This window comes from Hypanus sabinus, chromosome 15 (assembly GCF_030144855.1).
Source record: "Hypanus sabinus isolate sHypSab1 chromosome 15, sHypSab1.hap1, whole genome shotgun sequence".
In the NCBI taxonomy this organism is placed as follows: Eukaryota; Metazoa; Chordata; class Chondrichthyes; order Myliobatiformes; family Dasyatidae; genus Hypanus; species Hypanus sabinus.
The window spans coordinates 80,589,134-80,611,627 of NC_082720.1; the positions used below are offsets into that span (position 1 = coordinate 80,589,134).

At 39.4% G+C, this 22,494-nt stretch overlaps 1 protein-coding gene across 5 annotated transcripts in view; it reads left to right on the forward strand.

Moving 5' to 3' along the window:
- The window catches only part of LOC132405624 (uncharacterized), a 151,353-nt gene extending 133,490 nt beyond the window's left edge, over window positions 1-17,863 (forward strand). For 4 of the 5 annotated variants that reach the window (XM_059990580.1, XM_059990579.1, XM_059990578.1 and 1 more), the window contains 2 exons: window positions 1,661-1,767; window positions 17,333-17,863. In XM_059990580.1, the coding sequence (XP_059846563.1) occupies window positions 1,661-1,767; window positions 17,333-17,403 (178 nt within the window). In that variant the 3' untranslated portion in view covers window positions 17,404-17,863. Of the gene's footprint in view, window positions 1-1,660; window positions 1,768-2,183; window positions 2,262-17,332 lie in introns of all 5 variants that reach the window. The other variant, XM_059990581.1, reaches the window with a different exon arrangement.
- The last annotated feature ends 4,631 nt before the right edge of the window (window positions 17,864-22,494 follow it).

The following is a 22,494-nucleotide window of genomic DNA, read 5'->3' on the forward strand; positions in this document are numbered from 1 at the left end:
GAAGCACCTTTCACATTCAAGCTAATCTAAACTGCTTCAGAGTCTATGAACTGCTGATATTTCCTGACAGGTCAACCACTTGAAATGTTGAATCTGTTTCTGTCTGCACAGATGCAGTCTGCCTAGCTGAGAAAATTCATTATATTTTGCTTTTATTTCACTTTTGAAGTGCAGATGTTATTATACTGAATGTAAGATAATTTATTCATGGAAAACTCCCACAAGAGGTTTGATAATAACCAAACAATTCAGATATTGGTTGAGGGTTAAACATTAAAGCATTACACTATTATTCTTCAGTAAGGCACTGTAATCCTTTACATCTGTCTGGGAGGGGAACAAGATTTTGTTTAATATAGCATCCAAAATATAACGGTTCTAAAGTTTAAGGAAGTACAGTGTCATCATGAAAAAATATTTATAAATTTTTATTATTTGAACAGGGATAAAAGCCAAAACTGCATAGTGATCCTGCTGATAACTTTGATGTATGTGTCTAACCACTAATCGTTAATTGGTTGAGACTACATAGTGTCCATTCCAACATACTTCTAGTCAGCTTCCTTTGTTCTCTTCCCCAGAAACCTGAAGTTATAAACAGCCCAGTTGAATTGATGCAACCACTATCAAGTCCCAGTCAACTCAGCTTTCTGATGGCCACTGGATCCCATTTAAGCATATTTATTATTGTTTATTTATTGAGAGATACAGTGAAGAGCAGCCCCCTCTGGCCCAATGTGACGCATTGCCCAGCAACCCACCTATTTAACCCTAGGCTAATCACAGAACAATTAACAATGACCGATTAACCTACTAACCAGTCTTTTGGACTGTGGGAGGAAACTGGGTCGCATACAGGGAGAATGTACAAGCTCCTTACAGACATGAACTCCAAGCTCCGATGCCCCAAGCTGCAATAGCATCGCACGAACCGCTACGCTATCAAGGTGCCTTTTCAGAATTCACTGAAAAAGCCACTTGCTAAACACTTACTTTCTTGTTTTGGCTATTATAGCCTATTTCCTCCCTCCTCCAGAACGACAATCCTTCAATGTATCTGAGCTTCTCACCTTTGTACATCTTAATCACTTCTTCATTTTGTCCACTGTCGTTGATCCAACCCTCTGCAGCCAAGACCCAAGACCCAAGGCTCAGCGATTTACTCCACATCGACTCTTTCTTCCTTCAAGGGAACCAAAACCAACTTTTCTGAATAATCTTTTGATCACCTGCCTAGTGCAGCTTGTTGTAAAGTTGTTTCTGACAGTACTCTTCTGAAATACCCTGCAGTGTTTTGTTGTGTTAAGCAAGCTTTACAATGACAGTCTATTGTTGTTCAGAGGGACAGGATGTGAATTCAGCCTTGTAAATTCCTTCTGTGTTAAAGCAAAGCTGGGCACACAGTACTTGCCCTCAGGAAAAATGGATGGTAGAGGAATGACTCAAATTTATGTTCTGCCCTATTCCTTCAAGGATGCAGTTATAGAATAAAGCTATTCAAGACCTTCAAAAAGCTTTTTTTCCTGTACTGCCAGAAGCTGGTAGAGTTTTTTTTTCATCTGTACTGTCAGAAATGTGGATGAAAAGCTAAAAGAAACAATATCTCCATGTGAATGAGATACAAAGCCAGAAATGGTGATAAAACTCATTTATATTACAGATACTTGGCTTTGTATTCCTTTGCTCCCAACAAGGATGATGAACTGGAACTCAGAGAAGGAGACCTTGTTAGTGTTATTAGCAAATGGGATGATGGTTGGTACTTGGGTAAGTATGCACATTTTAATCATGTTGTATTCCTTAGAGTCCCATAGAATAAAATGTATAAGAACCATTTCACTGTAGAATGAGTTACAAGATGTAAAGCAAGTATTGACTGTATCATATAATGCTGTTACTCAGCTGCGTCATATTAGAGAGTCCTCAAGTCAGTTTCACTTTGTATCTGCACTACTCACGATGGCCTGAAATTCAGACATGTTCTGATTACTGTATATGTCAAAGGTTGCCTATTTCCAGAGCATGATTGCAATCACATGGGCCCACAGATTTATGCAAGCATTTACAATTTGCCCTTTTATTTTTTTGTTGATTGCCAATCAGATAATTTCTCTGCACACATTGTTAAGTAATTATGCCATATTATTCTGAGACATATCTATCATTGGTCTCCCTTCAACCAGGTTTTGATAGTGCAGCTGCACTAATTAAAGGTGGGCTCTTGCAGTACTTCTCAGCCAGTTGCTGGTAACCCATCCCAAGTAGGTACTCTTTAATGATCTAAGTGACCTATTCTCCTTTGTATTACACTTGCCCCCTGCTCATCTTTGACATCCCACCATGAATATTAAGATCTGAATTTCCAACCTCCTACACCCAGCTGAGGTCTTTGTCCCTGCCATTTGTCCCCACACTATTAAAGGTTTCAATCCCTGGACACCAAATTTCAGTCTTCTTGTTTTGGCCAGCAGGCCAAAAAAGTCCCAAATAAAGCTCTAACCATTGGCTCTCTGGATGTGGCTCAAGTCCCAAGAGCTGTATTTTCCTTCGTGCTGTTCGTAGGCAATAAAGGAAAATGTGCAACAGGGATTTGTTGGAGCCAACCCATGAACAAAACAGTCTTTGTCTTTCTGCATAAGGAAACCATTGTGCACTTCAAAAGGCACAGATCAATATAGAGACCTCATTCAGAGAATATCAAAGCATATTAAGAGTAAGAGGGCAACTAAGGATAAAATAGGTGCCCTTAAAGATCACATAGCTGTAGAAGCAAAGGAAACCGGAGAGATTTTTAATGAATATTTCTCTTAAATTTTTACTGTGGGGAAAATGATAGAAAGTAAGGAAATGGGGGAAATGAGTAATGTTGTCTTGGACTCTATAAGAATTAGCAGAAAAATATTGAGGGTTTTAAAGTGGTGTAAAGGGGCTAAATCCACAGGGCCTGACCTTCAGAGAAGAAATTGTGGAAGCTGTCATAGAGACTTTTGCTTCATCCATGGCTGCTGGTGAAGTTCCAGAGGATGCAGTATGTTTGTTTAAAAAGAGTAGCAAAAAAACTAGTCAGGAAACTACAGGCAAGTGAGTCTAGTATCAGCATGAGTCTAATATCAGTAACTTGCTGGAATGGGTTCTAAGGAAGAGAATCTACTAACATCTGGAGAGACAGGATCTGACTCAGAACAGTCAACAAGGATCTGTGCGTGGGAAGTTGCGTCTGACATGTCTCTTGGAGTTCTTTGAGAAGGTAACCACAAGTGTAGATGAAGGTCGATTAGGGTATTGTAGGGGAAGTTGTTTATCTGGACTAGCAAGGCCTTTAACAAGGTATGTCATGGCAGGCCAGTCAGGAAGGTTAGATTCCATGAGATCCAGGGGAAGATAATAAATTGCATTCATAATTGATTCAGTTGTAGGAAACAGGGTGTTGGTCGAGGGTTGTTCCTCAGGTAAGAGGCCTATGTCTTGTGGTGCCATAGGGCCTAGTGATATATACAGTAAACAAGTTAGATATGAATGTACAAGGCATGGTAAGTATTACAAACCATATCTTGTACCGTATATTCACACAACCAATTCAGATGTGAATACTAAGACAGGTTTGTTGGAGATGGTGTAGAGCAATGGTTCCCCAAACTTTTTCTTGGTTTCCAACCCCTTGGCTACCAGACCAGATCCCCAGCATCCCCTCTCTCACTTTCCAGCAAATACATAAATCATTTAAGAATTTTGATTTCCAATGCACAGTGAAAAAATATGAACTGCCATTTCAAAACAGTGACAATAATTGCAAAACTTATTCAAATCTATTTAAAGCTGTAAACAAAATTAATACTTTACATACTGCAGTAAAAACAATTTTCATCAACAAATTTAGAGCATAGATTAGTAGTTCAACTGTTCGCTACTTCTATGTTTTTTCACCTTACAATAAGGTGGATAGGGTTGATAGCAACTTCTCAGCATTAGGCTGAATGTCACTCAGAAGAAGTTTCAGATCTCTACGTTCAGTAACTTGAAGTCTGTTTCGTTGCTTTGAAAGAAGTTGGGAGTCTGCGCTGAAACCACACTCGATTAACATTTTCTGCAGTGCAGAATAGCATTCAGATATCTCTTTCTGCAAAAATAATGCTGATATGAACCTTTGCTTCAGCTCAGTCATTTTGTAGCGAAGTCAGTTTCTCCTCCATTCTTCCTGTTAATTACTCACTACAAGTGTTCGGGAATGGATTTGGAATTTGGATCAAGAGAAGATCTTGAAATCTCTCTGACTTATCTGTATGCAGCTCACCCAGGTGAGCAAAGTATACTTGAAGATCATCATCTGGTATTCTTTCTTTCTCTTCCAAATCAAAGAGGCCCAGAAACTGGAAAATGTTGCACTTAAATAGGGTTAACTTGGACAGAAATGTGGAGACATCTGATAAGATTCACATCGTTTCCTTGCAATTGAAGATTGATTTCATTGAATGTTGTGAATAATTCTGACAAATAAGCAATGTCATGCCTAATTTTCTTGAGTTGATTACTGAATGAAATATTCGAGTCTTCAAAGTATTTTATCAGTTTCAAATAGAGCATAAAAGCATCTCAAGCAGTCTTCTTTTGAAAGCCATCAGACTTCAGTGTATAACAGGAAATATTCAAAATGTTCATCATTCTTAATATGGTGTAGAATTGAGAACACGGGTGATTTTATTTACCGTTGTGATAATAGTATTTAATAATTTCTGCAGCTGATCACTTAGTTATTTTTACAACAAAATGTTGCCTATGAATTACCTACACAGTGAATGGTAAATATGTTAGATACAGCTTTTTTCAAGAAAGCGGTGACCCTATGGTGGAGTCCTATTCTTCATGATACCCCATCTGTTGCACAAGCAAGAATGTTGGTAAGAGAAATGTTCATCTCATTGAAAAATTGCTCCACAACCCAAAATATTGACTCCCACTTCATATCTGTTTCCAGTCACTTTGCAACTAACAATTTTTGAATCACACTTTTATCTTTTATGAAGTAACATAACCAAGAAGCAAAAATTTTTTGCTTAGCAAAGTTTACTCATTCAGCTGCAGAGCAGCTTCTATTGTCCTAAGTGTGCTGCATGGTGTGTCTTCCACATTCTCAGACATTTCATCGATTCATCTTTGAACCGTAGAATTACATATGGTCTGGTGACTTGTGTAAATCTATACTTAGAACTTCCAGTACTGCTGGCAGATTCTGATTTTCTCCAACTGTGTTGGGGTTTCCAAATTTAGCATTGAGCAATTAAATGTTGCATGAAGCATGCAGACCATCACCGTTTTGCAGGTGTGGTGAACTACATATACCTGTCTGGACACACCCCCTGCTGACTGCTCCTGTGGCTCCTCCCACAGACCCCTGTATAAAGCCGATTGAGGCCTGAGCCCAGCCCCTCAGTCTCCAGGATGTAGTATGGTGGTCAACCACTGCTTGTTCCTTCTTCTAGTCAATAAAAGCCAATATCTCGCCTTTATGTCTCAGAGTGAGTTATTGATGGTGCATCAGCAGGTAAGTGCTGGCAAACATGATTTGAAGTGTTTGCTGGTTCTGAAAGCTTCCACAAAGTGACTGAAAATAAGTCAAGTTCTTGTTTGATTTATCAGAGTAGATTCTCTTCAAATGTTCAAGGAGCTTGGACAGATTCATTGGCCCATTTGAAAAAAACATTTTCACACAATAGACATACTGGCTGCTGTTGGTTGCTTGGGGATGGTATTAATCTATATTTCAGATACACCACATTATACTGCCTACAGTTCTATTTCATTTGCTCTGCTTCTGCCATTTTCATTCTAGATTAATAACCATGGTCAATCGCCTGTTGTTGAAGTCCAACATCAAGCACTGTGATCAATAAAAGTTAAACTTATGATGTCATCATAGCTCATGACTGTTTGATAAAATAGCTCAAAGTCAGCATAGCTTCCTTAAGGGAAAATCTTACTTGACAAATCTGTTGGAATTTTTTTGAGGAAATAAGAAGGAGGATAAACTATGGAGAATCAGTGAATGTTGTGTACTTGGATTTTCAGAAGGCCTTTGACAAGATGCAGCAGAAGAGACTGCTTAGCAAGATAAGCTCCCATGGTACATATGTGAAAAATACTTGCATGGATAGAACATTGGCTGATTGCTAGGAGACAAAGAGTGGGATTAAAGGGAGCCTTTTATCATTGACTTCTTGTGACCACTGGTGTTCCACAGGGGTCAGTGTTGGAACTGTTTCTTATGTTGCATGTCAATGATTTGAATGATGGAATTGATGAATTGCTGGCCAAGTTTGCAGATGATATGAAGATAGATGAAGGTACAGGTTGTGTTGAAGAAACAGGGAGGCTGCAGAAGATTAGGAGAATGGGCAAAGAAGTGGCAGATGCAATTCAGTATCTGGAAGTGTATGGCATTGCATTTTGGTAGAAGGAATAAAAGCAAAGACTATTTTTAACTGGGGAGAAAATTCAAAAATCTGAGATGCAAAGGAACTTGGGTATCTTAGTGGAGGATCCCCTAAAGATTAACTTGCAGGTTGAATCGATGGTGAGGAAGGAAAATGCAACGTTTGCATTCATTTCAAGAGGACTAGAATTTAAAAACAAGGATATAATACTAAGGCTTTATAAAACACTGGTGAGGCTTCACTTGGAGTATTGTGAGCAGTTTTGGGCCCATTATTTATGAAAAGTTATATTGGCATAGGAAAGGGTTCAAAGGAAGCTCGCTAAAGTGATTCTGGGAATAAAAGGCTTATCATATAAGGAGCATTTGATGGCTCTGATTCTGTACTCATTGGAATATAGAAGAATGAGGGGGATCTCACTGAAACCTATTAAATGTTGAAAGGCCTAGATAGAGTGGATGTGGAGAGAATTATTCCTATAGTGTGGTAATCTGGGATCAGAATAAGGGGGCATCCATTTAGAATGAGATGAGGATGAATTTCTTTAGCCAGACTATGGTAAATCTGTGGAATTCATTGCTACAGGTGGCCGTGGAAGCCAGGTCATTGTATGTATTTAAGGTTATGGGGAGAAGGCAGGAGAATAGGGCTGAGAGGGAAATGGATCAGCCAAGATCAAATAGCAAAGCAGACTCGATTGGCCAAATGGCCTAATTCTGCTCCTATGTCTATGGTTTTATGGTCTCTCTCTGCCTAAAGGTACAATGAGGCAGTGATACATTGGTTGGGTCATGAGGTAGAGAAATGTGGCCAAGACCATTGGAGAGTGCAGATTCTGAACTTTACTCCAGTGAAATCCATAGACTAATTCACAGGAATTGTGTCACTGCTGGATTAGAATATGGGGATCATACTCATACTGCAGCAGAGAATGGCTATAATGTGTTGGCCAGGCCCAGATATAATATAATTTCTTCAGTCCAGATCTGAATTGAATTGAATTGACTTTATTACTTACATCCTTCAAATAGACGAGGAGTAAAAATCTTTACGTTATGTCCCTGTCTAAATGCGCAATGTGCAATTTATAGTAATTTATAATAAATAGTATGTACATCAGAACAGTCAATATAACATAGAAATACAGTGGCATCAGCATGAATTAATCAGTCTGATGGCCTGTTGGAAGAAGCTGTCCCAGAGCCTGTTGCCTTTTATGTTGCGGTACCACTTTCCAGATGGTAGCAGCTGGAACAGTTTGTGGTTGGGGTGACTCGGGCCCCCAATGATCTTTCGGGCCCTTTTTACACACCTGCCTTTGTAAACATTCTGAATAGTGGGAAGTTCACATCTACAGATGAGCTGGGCTGTCTGTACCACTCTCTGCAGAGTCCTGCGATTGAGGGAAGTACAGTTCCCATATCAGACAGTCATACAGCCAGTCAGGATGCTCTCAGTTGTGCCGCTGTAGAAAGTTCTCGGATTCGGGGGCCCATACCAAACTTCTTCAACTGTCTGAGGTGAAAGAGGCGCTGTTGTGCCTTTTCCACCACACAGCTGGTGTGTACAGACCACGTGACATCCTGGGTGATGTTTATGCTGAGGAACTTAAAGCTGTTCACCCTCTCAACCCCAGATCCATTGATGTCAATAGGGGTTAGCCTGTCTCCATTCCTCCTGTAGTCCACAACCAGCTCCTTTGTTTTTGTGATATTGAGGGAGAGGTTGTTTTCTTGACACCACTGTGTTACGGTGATGACTTCTTCTCTCTGAGCTGCCTCATTGTTATTTGAGATTAGGTCAATCAGTGTAGTGTCATTAGAAAATTTAATTAGCAGATTGGAGCAGTGGGTGGCGACACAGTGATGGATATACAGAAAGGAGGGGACCTTAGTACATAGCCCCGAGGGGCACCTGTGTTGAGGGTCAGAGGAGCAGAGGTGAGAAAGCCCACTCTTACCACCTGCCATTGTGAAGAGTGATCTGAGGAGCAAACTCTTCTAAGAAATAATTAATTTCATAAATTAGCTCTGTAATCCATCAGGTGCCTCCCTTTTCTACCAAATGCCCCCCACCCTGCCCCATTATCGTTATTGCCCCTCCCTGTAAAATCCCACCACCCACAAGTGTGCAATATCGCCCACTGTAGAAGGTTATGTAAAATTAACGGGATCTTGATCAGCTGTGAATGTGGGCTGATGATTATCAAATCGCTTTCAATATGAGGGATTTCATTTTAGGAGATCAAACCAAGGTAGGATGTATACGGTGAATGGTAGGGCCCTGGGGAGCATTACGAAACAGAGGGACCCAAGATACAAGTGTATAGTTCACTGACAGCATTGCTGTAAGTAGATAGGATGATGAAGAAGGCATTTGGCACGCTGGTCTTCTGTCAGGATACTAAGTGTAAGATTTTAGAAGTTATGATACATTTAGATAAAAAGCTGATGAAATTGCACTTGGAGTATTGTATAGTTTTGTCACCTTATTACAGGAAAATATTATTAAATTAAATGCAGAGCAGATTTACCAGGATGTTGCCTTGATTTCGGGGCCTGAGTTAAGGAAGTTACATAGACTAAGATTTTATTCCCTTGAATGTAGCTGATTGAGGGGTTAACTGACAGAGGTATATATAATCAAGTGGAGCATAGACAGGGCAAAACCATATATAGATTATTTCCCAGGGATGGGAGTGATAAAAACTAGAGGGTATATGTTTAAAGTCAATGGCAAGAGAATTAAAGGGATCATTTGGGGCAGCAGCTTCATGCAGAGGGTGGTGCATATTTGAATTGAACTGCAGAGTACGTCAGCATCATTTTCTCGCCCTGCCCGCAAGGAGTTTGTACATTCTTCCGTGACTGCGTGGGTTTCCTCTGGGTGCTCCGGTTTCCTCCCACAGTCCAAAGACTTACCAGTTAGTAGGTTAATTGGTTATCGTAAATTGTCCCGTGATTGGGCTAGGGATAAATGGGGGATTGCTGGGTTGTGGGGCTGGAAGGGCTTGTTCTGCACCTTATCTCAATAAATAATTAAGCAACATTTTAAGAACATCTGATGGATGGATAGGAGAGGCTGAGAGGGATATGGCCAAATGTGGGCAGAAGGAACTAGCTCACCGAGTAACACAGTCAGTATAGATGACTTGGGCCAAAGGGCAGGCTTCCATGTTGTATGAGCCTTTTTATTTTTCTTAATTCCATTGAACAATATGGGTGTCGCTGGCAAGACCAGCACTGATCAACACTTCCCTACATGTTCCCTGTATGTCTGCAAGGGTGAAAATATTATGAAGGAAATTATTTTAATGTTTTGGAAATGGGAACAAAATATTATTTTTCCCAAAATTGGCACTATGGTATCACATTATTCCACACTTACCACTTTTGCAGTGCATCGTGTTTGATCTCAACAGCACCTGAAGATGCACATATTCTTGATTCTGTTCAGATTTTGAATATATTATCAAGGTTTGAGTGATATATACAATAAATAATTATCTTGTGAAGGTATAATGAAAGAGTTGCTGAACGTATGCTGTGCCAATAATACATGGCTGTTTAGGTCTGTCTTTAACATACAATTTTTGAACCCAGTTACTAATTATCATGATTTGTACTTGTCTGGAAATACTAAATATATATCTCAACATCAGAGTGGTAGACCTGCATATTAGAAGGCAATATCATGGAGTTCTACATGAAACCTTCATATATTTCATCCCTCTAAAGGAATGGATTTTATGAATTAACCCACAACACACCATTCAGGGTAGATCTTAGGCCATTAGAGAGAGTGCACAGGTTCTTGGATGCTACATATACATCTTTGTGGAGGTGATTCAGAGGAAGAAATGGGAATTGCTTATCCCTTTTGTCTCAGTCTCTCTCGAGATTGTTCCACTTGGCCTTAGGCTCTCTTAACAATCTTCCTCCAAATTAAAGATTACTTCTAATTGAATATTCTTGACTATGAGCTCTTCTGTTCCAAATGATGACTGACTGTAAGCAGTAAGCAGGCAAAGATCAGCACTCAAGATTCAAAATTGTTTAGTTTCATTTCCTGTACACAGTGTAAAGGAGAACAAAATGATTGTTACTGTGGTTCCACTGCAGTACAAAAAAGCGGAAGATGAATAAGACAATAATAATAAAAAACACAGTAAATATAAATACGTAAATGGCTTGATGTAAATAGATGGATTTTTATGTCCATAAAGGGATTCTAGGCTGTACATAAGTTGACTGACTGGAAATAATGAAGTAGTGGTGAAGTTAATGGGTGCAGCTGTTGATAAGCCTCACTGCTTGAGGAAACTAACTGTTTTTGAGTCTGATGGTCCTGGTATGGATGCTATGTAACTTCCTCCCCAATCAGACCATGAGCAGCGTGACCGAGATCCTTTATGATGTTACTGGCCCTTTTCCGACATTTTACTGTAAATAGGTCCTTGACGGCAGGTAAGCATATCTGGTGCTGCATTGGACAGTTTTGACCACCCATTGTAGAACTTTCCTGTCCACTGCAGAGCAGCTTCTAGACCAAGCTCTTGTCAGGATGCTCTCTACTGTGCATGTGTAGAATAACATGAGTACAGATGTGCGAAGTCCAGCTCCTCAGAAAGTAGAGGCGTTGATTAGCTGTCTTCACTGTGAAGCATGTGTTCTGAGACCATGGGAGGTTGTGTGTGACGTGCACTCCCAGGAGTTTGAAAGTGCTTGCAGTTTTCACAGTGGTGCCACCGATGTAAAAGGGAGTGTGAGTGGTATGAGTTCTCCTGAGGCCAATAACCCTCTGTTTCGTCTTGTTAATATTAAGGAAGGTGTTATTTGTTACAGACAGTCGATGCTCACCTTGAAGGGGTTAGCTTTTATAGCCAGCATTGTGTTGCATGCCTCGAATCAGTGCATAAAATTTGTTTAGAGCATCAGGGCAGAGGCATCACTAGTATAGTCAACACTGTTTTCCAGTCCAGTCACTCTCCCAAGTGAATCCCCAGAGAATTTCCAGTTTGTTGTCTTGTACCCATTGGTTGTTTGCCCACCCTGTTGGGTGCAGTCTTTCATTGATTCTAATACAGTTCTTAGATTTACTGAGTATGTCCACAAGAAAACGAAGTTCAGTGTTGTGTATAGTGGCATGTATGTACTTTGATAATAAATTTACTTTGAACTGTTGAACTTTGAGGTCCCTTTGAACATCAACATTTACCAATCTCTCATAATTTAAAAGGCGCTCAACATATCTGTTTAATTTCTAAACATGTCACATTTTCTTTCCACATTAGACTGCATCTGCCGAATTGTTGCTCCATCTCTATATCTGACTATATCCCCATGAAGCCTTTTTGCTGCTTGGATTCTCACGTAATTTTGTATCATTAGTAACCTTGGAAATGATACATGCACTCATCCTGACCAAGTTGCTGATATAGATTATAGAGTTCATGAACACTATAGCAGAGGGACAGGCCCTTCAGCCCATCTGGTCCATTGCTTAGCCCACCTACATCACCTGTCCATATGGCTCTCATCCATGTACCTATTCAAACTTTTTTAAATGTTACAACTGAACTCACATTTTCCACGTCCACTGGCAGTTTGTTCAACACTCACACCACCCACTGAGTGAAAAAGATTCCCCTCAGATTCCTCTTATACATTTCACCTTTCACCCTAAGGTAAGGTATCTGGTTCTACTCTCACTCATTCTGAGGGTATAAAGCCTGCAAGTATTCATCCTATCTATGTTCTTCATAATTTTGTATACCACTATAAGATCTTCCATCATTCTCCTATGCCCCAGTGAATAAAGCTGTTGAAATTTTCACTATAACTATAAATATTCACTATATCATCATAGATCCCTCGAGTATCAGCAACATCATTGTAAATTTTCTCTACATTTTACCTGCTGGTAGAACTACTGTACTTATGAGTAGTTGGAGCTCAAGTATAATAATGCCCTATTAGTCACAGCCTGCCAGCCTGAGAATTACCTTTTTTATGTCAATTCTTCTTTTTCGACCTGTTAATGAACTCTCACTCTATGTTAATATATTATTCCAAGACACAATTCACTAACCCCCTGTGGTGGGACCTCGATAAAATATTCTGAAAATCTAAAGACGCTGTATCCACTCATTCCATCCCACTTACTTGACTAGATACATCCTCAACAAACTCCACATGTTCAATACATTACAGAAAACCTTTGATAAATCCATGTTGATTCTCTTGAATTATATTATCATTTACTAAGTGTATTAATATCACATTGTCTGTAATAGAATCCATCATTTTTAATATCTCTTTCCACTTTCCACAACCAAGATCAGGCTATCAGGTTGGCAGTTCATGTTTACTCTCCCCCCCCCCTTCATAAATGCAGTATGCCAATTCAGAAGACGCATTTCAGAACCTATAATATCTGGAAGATGACAACTGAAGCATTCACCATCTCTGTCTCTTTCAAAACTCTGTGATAAACATCACCAGATCTTCAGTATTTTTAAGTTTTCAGGCTAATTAACTTCTCTGATATTATTTCTTCCCTAATTTTTTTTTGTTTTTTCCTTCACAGGCACTAGAGCTTTGTTCTCCATTTTTCTTGGAGATTTATTGTGTTTCTTTCTGTGAGGACAGGTAAAAGTACTTATTTAATTTGTCAGCCATATCGTCATTTCTCACTGTAAATTCTCTCAGCTATCTCTGTAAACAACGTACAGTTGCTTCTGCTGGTCTTTTTACATATGATATGTAAAAACTGTTAATCAGTTCACACCCTACTGCAAATAATCTGCAACAATTTTAGTAGGCATTTCCCACAAGGTAAATAATAAATTAAAGTATTTGCACGAATAAAAGCCTCAATCTATCAAACTGGAATTTAATAAGCATACGTAAGTATCTTATAAGTTATCTCGAATCTCTCCATTCCCTTCATCTCTTCCTTCATGCATTCTCTTTACACACAATCAACTCACTTCTGAAAGAAATTTATAGGGTATCAATTCAGCCACAGATGGTACTAAGTACAGAAATAAATATAAAATTGCAATAATAATACATTTCAAAGAACTTTCATCATTACACTTCCAAGAACCAGCCCTGTATCTGTTTAAGGTATGACGATACAGTAATGTGCAAGTGACTTCGGAACCCTAGCTATACGAGACTAAGATTTTTGCAAAGTACTGTACTCTCCACCGTACATCTATAGAAGTTTCTCAAAGTATTGGATATCATGCTGAATCTTTGCAAACTCGTACTCAAATCACTGAAATCTAACATATGTGTGGAGCCAGCAACTGGAAATTCAAATAATACATGGGTATTTATTTCAAGAGAATTGAGTAGCAATGTAAGACGTTTTCCTGTAGTTATATAGGATCTTGCTGAGGACATGCCTGGAGTATCATGTGCCTCCTCGCCTTAAAATGAAGGATATAATTACTACAAGAAGGCATGTAGCCAAGATTCATCAGGACACGCATTTCATGGAGGTACATGTAACTGGAGATGCAGGAATCTGGTGTTTAATTTTTTTAAGTCGCTGGAGGAATTCTTTAGATCAGGCACCAACAGTAGAGGAAATTTACAGTACATTTCAGTCCAGACACAACACCTGAACTGAAAGGCAGAGGGGAGATACACAGTATAAAAAAAAGTCAGGAGAAGAGGTGGAGCAAGAGCTAGCTGTTGATTGGGGATCTAGGTAAGGAGGGTTGACAGGAGATGGAGGAGGAACGAGTAGAAATAGTGATAGGCTGGAAAGTGATACGTGGAGACAACAGTAGAATCTGATAGAAAAGAAAGGTGGTGTGGGCAGATGGGTGTGGTAAGGGGAGGGGATCCAGAAAGAGTCTGTGAGTGATGGACAGTTAGAGCGGGTAGGATGAAATTCATGTCAGGAGATATTGGGTACTCTAGGCCTCTGCATTCTACTGTTCAGAGGAATGAGAGGAAACTTCATAAGATACAGAATTCCTAGAGAACTCTACATAGTAGATATGAGTAGGATAATCCAGTAACTAAAGAGTCCAAAATAAAAGATCACAGTCTCAGAGCCATTTAGGACTGAAATGAGAGAAAATTTCTTTCCCTAAAATGGTGCTATATCTTTGGAATTCACTACTTTGGAGAATAGTAAATGTTTACACTAAAAATTGAGTTTGATAGATTTCAGTTCTGAATGGAATCAAAGGTTGAATAGAGGGCTGAAAATGGTATCTGAAGTAAAAAGGTTGTTGTAGGGTCCTGTTGAATGGCTGCTCCAGCTCTAGATTTATGTTCTTTTGTTCATATTTCATCCAAATAGAATTTTATGTCAAAAGAAAAACAAATTTTCACTGTTAAATGAACTGGATTCCAGGAAGCATCCCGTAGAAGGGCATTGAGAGAAATAAGGGAGAAAATTTTGGAGGCTCTTTCAGATGGAATGTTCTGACATAACACAATAGAGAAAGCTAATGAGTAAGTTTGTGATTTGTTACTGAGCTGCTTTATTGAACCAGCTTCCACACTTCCTTGAGGTCAATCACTACATTTAACTGGCTGGAACATCCATTACTAAGATGATAAATTGAGCTGGTGTTATCATTCTGTGTACTAACCACTCTATTGAACATGCACAGAGATGGAATGATGGGAAAAAATTTGATAAATTGTATCGATACAACGATGAGTCCAATGCCCCTAAATTACCTTCAAGAAATTTGACTGTCAGGTTAAATAGTTTTTCAGATGATTCTAATTACAATTTATAACAGATGTTTGCCCCTTTGCCACTTAACACATGATAATAAGAAAACAAACTTTGTACAGTAATTAAGTTGATCTGAAGGGAAACAGATCAAGGTGTTACCAATGAAGAATTATGGGTGCTCAACTTATGAGATAGTTTCAAGCAACTGTCAAGAGGTCAGTAGAATAAAACAAATATATTAATTGGGTGAAGATGGAAGGAAATGCAATTAAAAGCCTCTGAAGGTTGAGTGTTTTTAAATCTAGATTGAACTATTTTAGACCATAAGGCTCTAAGATATAGAAGCTGAATTAGGCCTTTTGGGCCATTGAGTTCGCTCTGCCATTCAATCGTGGCTGATCCATTTTCCTCCTTCTCAGCCCCACTCCCCTGCCTTCTCCCTGTAACCTTTAATGCCGTGTCCAATGAAGAACCTGTCAATCTCTGACTTAAATACACCCAACAACCTGGCATCCACAGCTACCTGTGGTAATAAGTTCTACAAATTCACCACCCTCTGGCTAAAGAAATTTCTCTGCATCTCTGTTTTAAATGGATTCTTCTCTATCTGCATAGTTAAAAAGAAAAAAATTGCTGCAACACACACAAAATGCTGGTGGAATGCAGCAGGCCAGGCAGCACCTACAGGAAGAAGCACAGTCAAAGTTTCAGGCCGAGACCCTTCGTCAGGACTAACTGAAAGAAGAGATAGTAAGAGATTTGAAAGTGGGAGGGGGAGGGGCGTTCCGAAATGATTGGAGAAGACAGGAGGGGGGAGGGATGAAGCTAAGAGCTGGAAAGGTGATCGACAAAAGGGATACAGAGCTGGAGAACGGAACGGATCATGGGACGGGAGGCCTAGGGAGAAAGAAAGGGAGAGGGGAGATCCAGAGGGAGATGGAGAACAGGCAAGGAGTGATTGTGAGAGGGGCTGAGAGAGAGAAAAAAAGGCGGGGAATAAATAAATAAATAAGGGATGGGGTAAGAAGGGGAGGAGGGGCATTTATGGAAGTTAGAGAGATCAATGTTCATTCCATCAGGTTGGAGGCTACCCAGATGGAATATAAGGTGTTCCTCCAACTTGAGTGTGGCTTCATCTTAACAGTAGAGAAGGCCATGGATAGACATATCGGAATGGGAATGGGACATAAAATAAAAATGTGTGGCCACTGGGAGATTCTGCTTTCTCTGGTCGAGAGAGCGTAGGTGTTCAGTGAAATGGTCTCCCAGTCTGCGTCGGGTCTCACCAATATATAGGAGGCCACACCGGGAGCACCGGACGCAGTATACCACACCAGCCGACTCACAGGTGAAGTGTCGCCCCACCTGGAAGGACTGTCTGGGGCCCTGAATGGTGGTGAGGGAGGAAGTGTAAGGGCAGGTGTAGCACTTGTTCCGTTTACAAGGATAAGTGCCAGGAGGGAGATCGGTGGGTAGGGATGTGGGGGATGAATGGACAAGGGAGTCACGTAGGGAGTGATCGCTGCGGAAAGCAGAAAAAGAGGGGGAGGGAAAGATGTGCTTGGTAGTGGAATCCCGTTGGAGGTGGCAGAAGTTACGGAGAATTATATGATGGACCCAGAGTCTGGTGGGGTGGTAGGTGAGGACAAAGGGAACCCTATCCCGAGTGGGGTGGCAGGAGGATGGGGTGAGAGCAGATGTGCTTGAAATAATTTTGAATGGGGCACCTGGATTTGTAATTGTAATTGTAATTTGCAATTGCTACTATTTTTATCAAATGTGATGGATTGTCAATATTCCCTGTTTAGTCATATTTTAGTTCTAGTATGTCCTAACCAATTTTACACTAATGCATAGAATGATAATTATGGAAAGACCCAGTGTTTAAAAGTGACTAATTGTCTGATTATAATATTCAACATTTTTATAGCACACCATTGATGCTAAGAGAAGGGGATGAATGATTAGCTTTGTAATGTTCCAAAGTGTTTGTGATTTATTTCTAGGCCACTTTACAAGTACTTAAATCATTTGCTACAGAGGCTTCAAATGAATACAGTAATCAACAATTATGAAATACTTTCAGTGTTATTACATGACATATGGAGACCCCCACTGATGAGATGCCCACCTATAACCAGAGAACATATTGTATAAAATATTAATTGCAGTTGTGTATATTTTATTTGCAGGTACATCCTTAAGAACCAGCAAATCTGGCAACTTCCCAGGAAATTACGTGCGAAAATATGACTCTGTTTAGTTACCCTTGGCCAATTTCTAGGCTGCATTGTTAGGAAATATGGTCAGAATGTCCAGTCCAAAGATAAAATCAAAATGCTGATGGTAAAATTCAACCGACCAGAATATTATGAAATGTTTTAAATAAGTTTTGTGCTAATTTATCACAAGGATGTTCGTGCATTACTAGTTTAAGTTGATATTTCTCAAAACTGTTACTATGTAAACAACTTCTATGATCATTTATACCATTCTTATGTTACATCTGTCAAAACTTTAAACAGTTATTGAAATAACGTCATCCGCTAACTAAGAAATAAGGATTGCAAGCTTATTCAATTTCCCAAGTTTTTAGTAGGGGTAAGTTTACAATATATAATTTTAGAAGCATTTGAACCTAAAATGACACTTTCCAATGTTTGAGATTTTTTTGAAATTTACAATAAAATAAACATTCTCATTGCGATGTTCATAACTGATAACATGAAAAATATCTCTAGCTGTCTTTTCTGAAATAGGTTGTACTTTATGTGAAAACATGTTTTGCACATTAGTTTGATGTCACTAAATTTTGGCAATATCTTTGAGTCAAAGTGAGACGTGAATATGGAAGATAACAAATAGTCCTCAATATCCTAATTTTCTTTGACATGTGTATTTTTGTGTACTTCTGGTCAATAAGCAGCTGCTGAACATCTTTTGGTAAAGAAATATTATTCAATTCTTAAGTACTTCAATTCCCCAAATAAATAGGCCTTTAATTCCTTCATTCCATTTTGCTTCACGACCATTAGTGATCATGTGAAAGATATGCAAGGGTCAGAAAGTCATTAATTGGCCTGTCATTTATTTGTTATTCTTTATGGAAATGGAGCCTCCTTCAGTTTGCTCCAGTTCTACTTGGTGCATTAATTTTTTTAATGTCACGGACAGAAATTTGACATCTCGATCAGTTATACATTGCATTAATGCTTGATACTTTTTCTGAATCTAGGAAAACTGACTGGGTATGATTTAGTGAATCATAAGATTATGACTGATGAAGAAAGAAGGAGGTCGAGTGGTGACTTGATAGAGATGTTCAAGATAATAAGTAACATAGATGAACTGGTTAGCCAGAGATTTTTTCTAAGGATGGGAACAGCTAAGACGAGGGGTCATAATTTTAAGGTGACTTCAACAAATACAGGGCTGGCGTCAGAGGTAAGTTTTTTTCACAGAGTGGTGGGTCTGTGGAATACCTAACCATGGTGGTGATAGAGGCAGGGGGACATTTAAGAAACTTAAATAAGCACAGGGATGATCGATAAAGGATGTCTTTGCAGCAGGGAAGGGTTAGCTTGACCTTAGAGTAGGTTAAAAGGTTGTCACAACACCATGAGTCGAAGGGCCTGTACTGTGCTGTAATGTTCTATGTTCAATGTTTTTCAAAACATTGAAATTGGTGTTTATAGGAGGATGCTTTCAGAATGGCGGCAAGGATCACTGGGCCGATACCTCAGAAGTGCACATTTTCCAAATGTACTCCAGTTTTAAACTGCAGGAAGCTTTTTAGCTTTTCTCTGAAATTTCCTGACTGGCAACTAGCTCAAGTGACACACCAGGTCTCTGTTGGTTGGTTAACTCTATAGCAGAAGGTCACAGGCAAGGAAAAGGCATGGCAAAAAAAAGTGATTATGATTGGGTGGAAAGGAGAGGCAAGAGTGGGTGAGAGCACAGTCAGGGGAAATATGGCTGGTAGTAGAATTTGGGGTATAGCTTATGGTTGCAGGAAATTAGTGAGAGGAGTGGCATTATTCAACAACTGAGGATCTGGAAGGAGATGTTAATTGGGCCCCAATTCCTCCCCCAACCCACCCTTTTCTCGTCTTGACACGGCAAGCACCTTTCTCACCATTTTATCTGCTGGATTTCTTAAGGCCCAAAACCATTTAGAGTTCAAGAGCTAAATTGCATGGACATGGATCCAGGCTCTTCAGCCCAATTCAGCCATCCTCAGTTGCCTAACTGAACTAGAAAAATGAAGAACATACTTCTGAAAATGAGGGCAGAATTATTTTTATAAACTTGCACTGACCTTGCAGCTTTTGAGTGGAAGTTTGTTTTTATTTCACTTAATAGTTATGAGAAGGCAGAAGTGGTTGAACTAGCTTGGGCTAGAGGCTGGCATTGTATTCTATGTTAAATTTTTCCCATCCCATAGCTACTCCTCAGAATCTAAAGCTATTCCCAATCAGTGCAGTTTAGCTGCAATTCAATAGTTTCAATCTTGCAATAATTCCTGTACATATAAAATAACTTCAGATTTACCAGCTGAAGACTCAGAGATGAAGCCAATTCATTAGAAACTTGGAGGCACTATTTCTGTATTATTGAACTTGACTGCAGATGGTTCAAGTTAAGTAAATATTACAGTAAATCTGTTGCTTCTATGAAGCATTTGTCATCAGTAACATAATGTCTTTGTATCTTGGAGAGGTTACATTTCCAGAAAACTGTGTTCTGATTTTCCATTAGACAAACTCAAGAAAAAAATTTGACAAAATTTTGAAGTTTCTTTTGCATGTTATGTTTATTTTGTTATTTTTTCTCATACAAATTGTGTGAGCATCATTTGTGAATTCTGTAAATGGAATTTCCATTTATCTGAACTGCCGTAATACATGGGCACTCTGTATCTGACATCTTCTTTTACAGAGAATAACAATCATGGCAAGTCAGAGGTTTACTAAGTCTGGGTTATAAAATTACAAATATCTAATTTTATGTTTAAAGATATTTGAAAAAACAAGACAAATGAGTAACATCCCAGCTTTCTTGTAAGGAATGAAGTCCCCTTTCAGTCAGCCTCAAGTCAAAACAAATATCTGGGCCATCGCCTTTTGAGATGATGGCAGGAGCTTCGAATGAATTCAGAGTTTATGATAGCTTCTGCCATCTAGTCTGCACAGGATAGGTTGGGCACATTCTAAATCATTGATTGAATATGGAATAATTACTGGTTTCCTTTCAGAGCATGCACTTATGTAAAATTAAAGGGCAATGTTGCCCTTTAAGAACCTGTATGAAGTTGCTCCTGCCTGACTCATTAGAGGCTGCCCAGCAGCGGATATTTTGGGGAGAATTTTAACGCTCTAGATCCTAGTAAAAACTAGGTTGGATATGTTAGCATTATCGATCCTGATACAATTATGGATGCAAAGACACCTGAGCAAATTACTTTTAAAATACGTGGTTCAAGTCCCAATTCAGTAACAGACCCTTACTACAACATTAAACCCAGACTAAATAGTAAAGTATACCCATATGTACCCTTTCCCATCAAACCCAAATCCCCAGGGTATCGACAGATAGATAGATAGATAGATAGATAGATAGATAGATAGATAGATAGATAGATAGATAGATAGATAGATAGATACTTTATGAAAGAGTGAACTAGTTTTAAACAGTCATTCTGGGTAATTAGAGAGAGAAGAAGCACCTCATTGGGCTTACAGGGGAACATCTGGCCCTAACTACACCCATATTTCCTTTACTACCCATCATTGCCTTCAGAAACCTCCTTCCCCAGGTACTTCCTTTCTATCACAGATTATTTCCTTGGTTTCAGCACCTGGTTGGGTTAATCTTACACCCAGTCCCACTGCTGACTAAAAGTTACATACTGTTCCCTTTGATAGGATCCTATCTCTTCTCCATCAAATATGACTTTGGAGTCATGGAAACAGTCCCTTCAGTCTGTCAAGTCAATACTGACCACAACACCCTCCGTGGTAATCCCAGTTGCTGCATTTAGCCCATAACCCTCCACACCCTCCACTAAAGGCCTTACTAAAGTCCATGCAGACAACATCAACTGACATACTCTTAATTATCTCTTAATCATCCAATTCTTAATTATCTCTTTGAAAAAAATTTCCAGAAGATTCACCAGATCTGACCTCCCATGCACAAAACCATGCCAACTATTCCTGTTCTGGTTTTGACTATCCAAGTGATGGTGACCTTGTCCCTCTGAATTCCCTCCATTATCTTCCCTACAACTGAAGTCAGGCTCACGGCCTGTAAGACCACAAGACATACGAGCAGAATTAGGCCTTTTGGGCCATGAGTTTGCCCCACCATTTCATCATGGCTGATCCATTTCCATCCCCGCTCCATTCTCCAGCCTTCTCCAATAACCTTCTGTGTCCTGATTAATCAAGAACTGATTAATCTCTGCCTTAAATACACCTAATGACCTGGTCTCCGGAGCTACCAGTGGCAATGAACTTCACAGATTCACCACTCTCTGGCTAAAGAAATTCCTCCTCACCTCTGTCCTAAATGGACATCCCTCTATTCTGAGTCTGTGCCGTCTAGTCCTAGACTTCCCCATCATATAAAGCATACTTTCCACATTCACTCTATCTAGGCCTTTGAACATTTGATAGGATTTAATGACATCCCCCTCATTCTTCTCAATTCCACCAAGTGAAGTCTACTTATCTTCATGTCGTCTGCAAACTTGGCCACAAAGCCATCAATTCCATCATCCAAATCATTAACATAGAACGTAAAAAGAAGCTGTACCAAAATCGACCCCGGCAGAACATCACTAATCACCTGCAGCCAATCAGAAAAGGTTCCCTTTATTTCCAGTCTATGCCTCCTGCCAATCAGCCAATGCTTTATCCATGCTAGTATCTTTCCAGTAATATCATGGGCTCTTAAATTGTTAAGCTGCCTCATGTACGGCACCTTATCAAAAGCCTTCTGAAAATTCAAGTACACAACATACACCAATTCTCTTTTGTCTATCCTGCTTGTTCTTTCTTCAAAGAGACAACCAGATTTGTCAGGCAAGGTTTTAACTAAAGGAAACCATGCTGACTTTGGCCTATTTTATCATGTACCTCCAAGTACCCCAAAGCCACATTTTAACAATCAAATTCAACATCTTGCCTACCACAGAAGTCAGGCTAACTGGCCTTTAATTAATTTACTTCTTTCTGCCTTCCTCCCTTTTTAATGACTGGAGTGACATAGACAATTTTCCAATCCTCCAGAACCATTCCAAAAACTAGTGATTTTTGAATATCATTATTAATGCTTCCGCAACCTCTTCAGC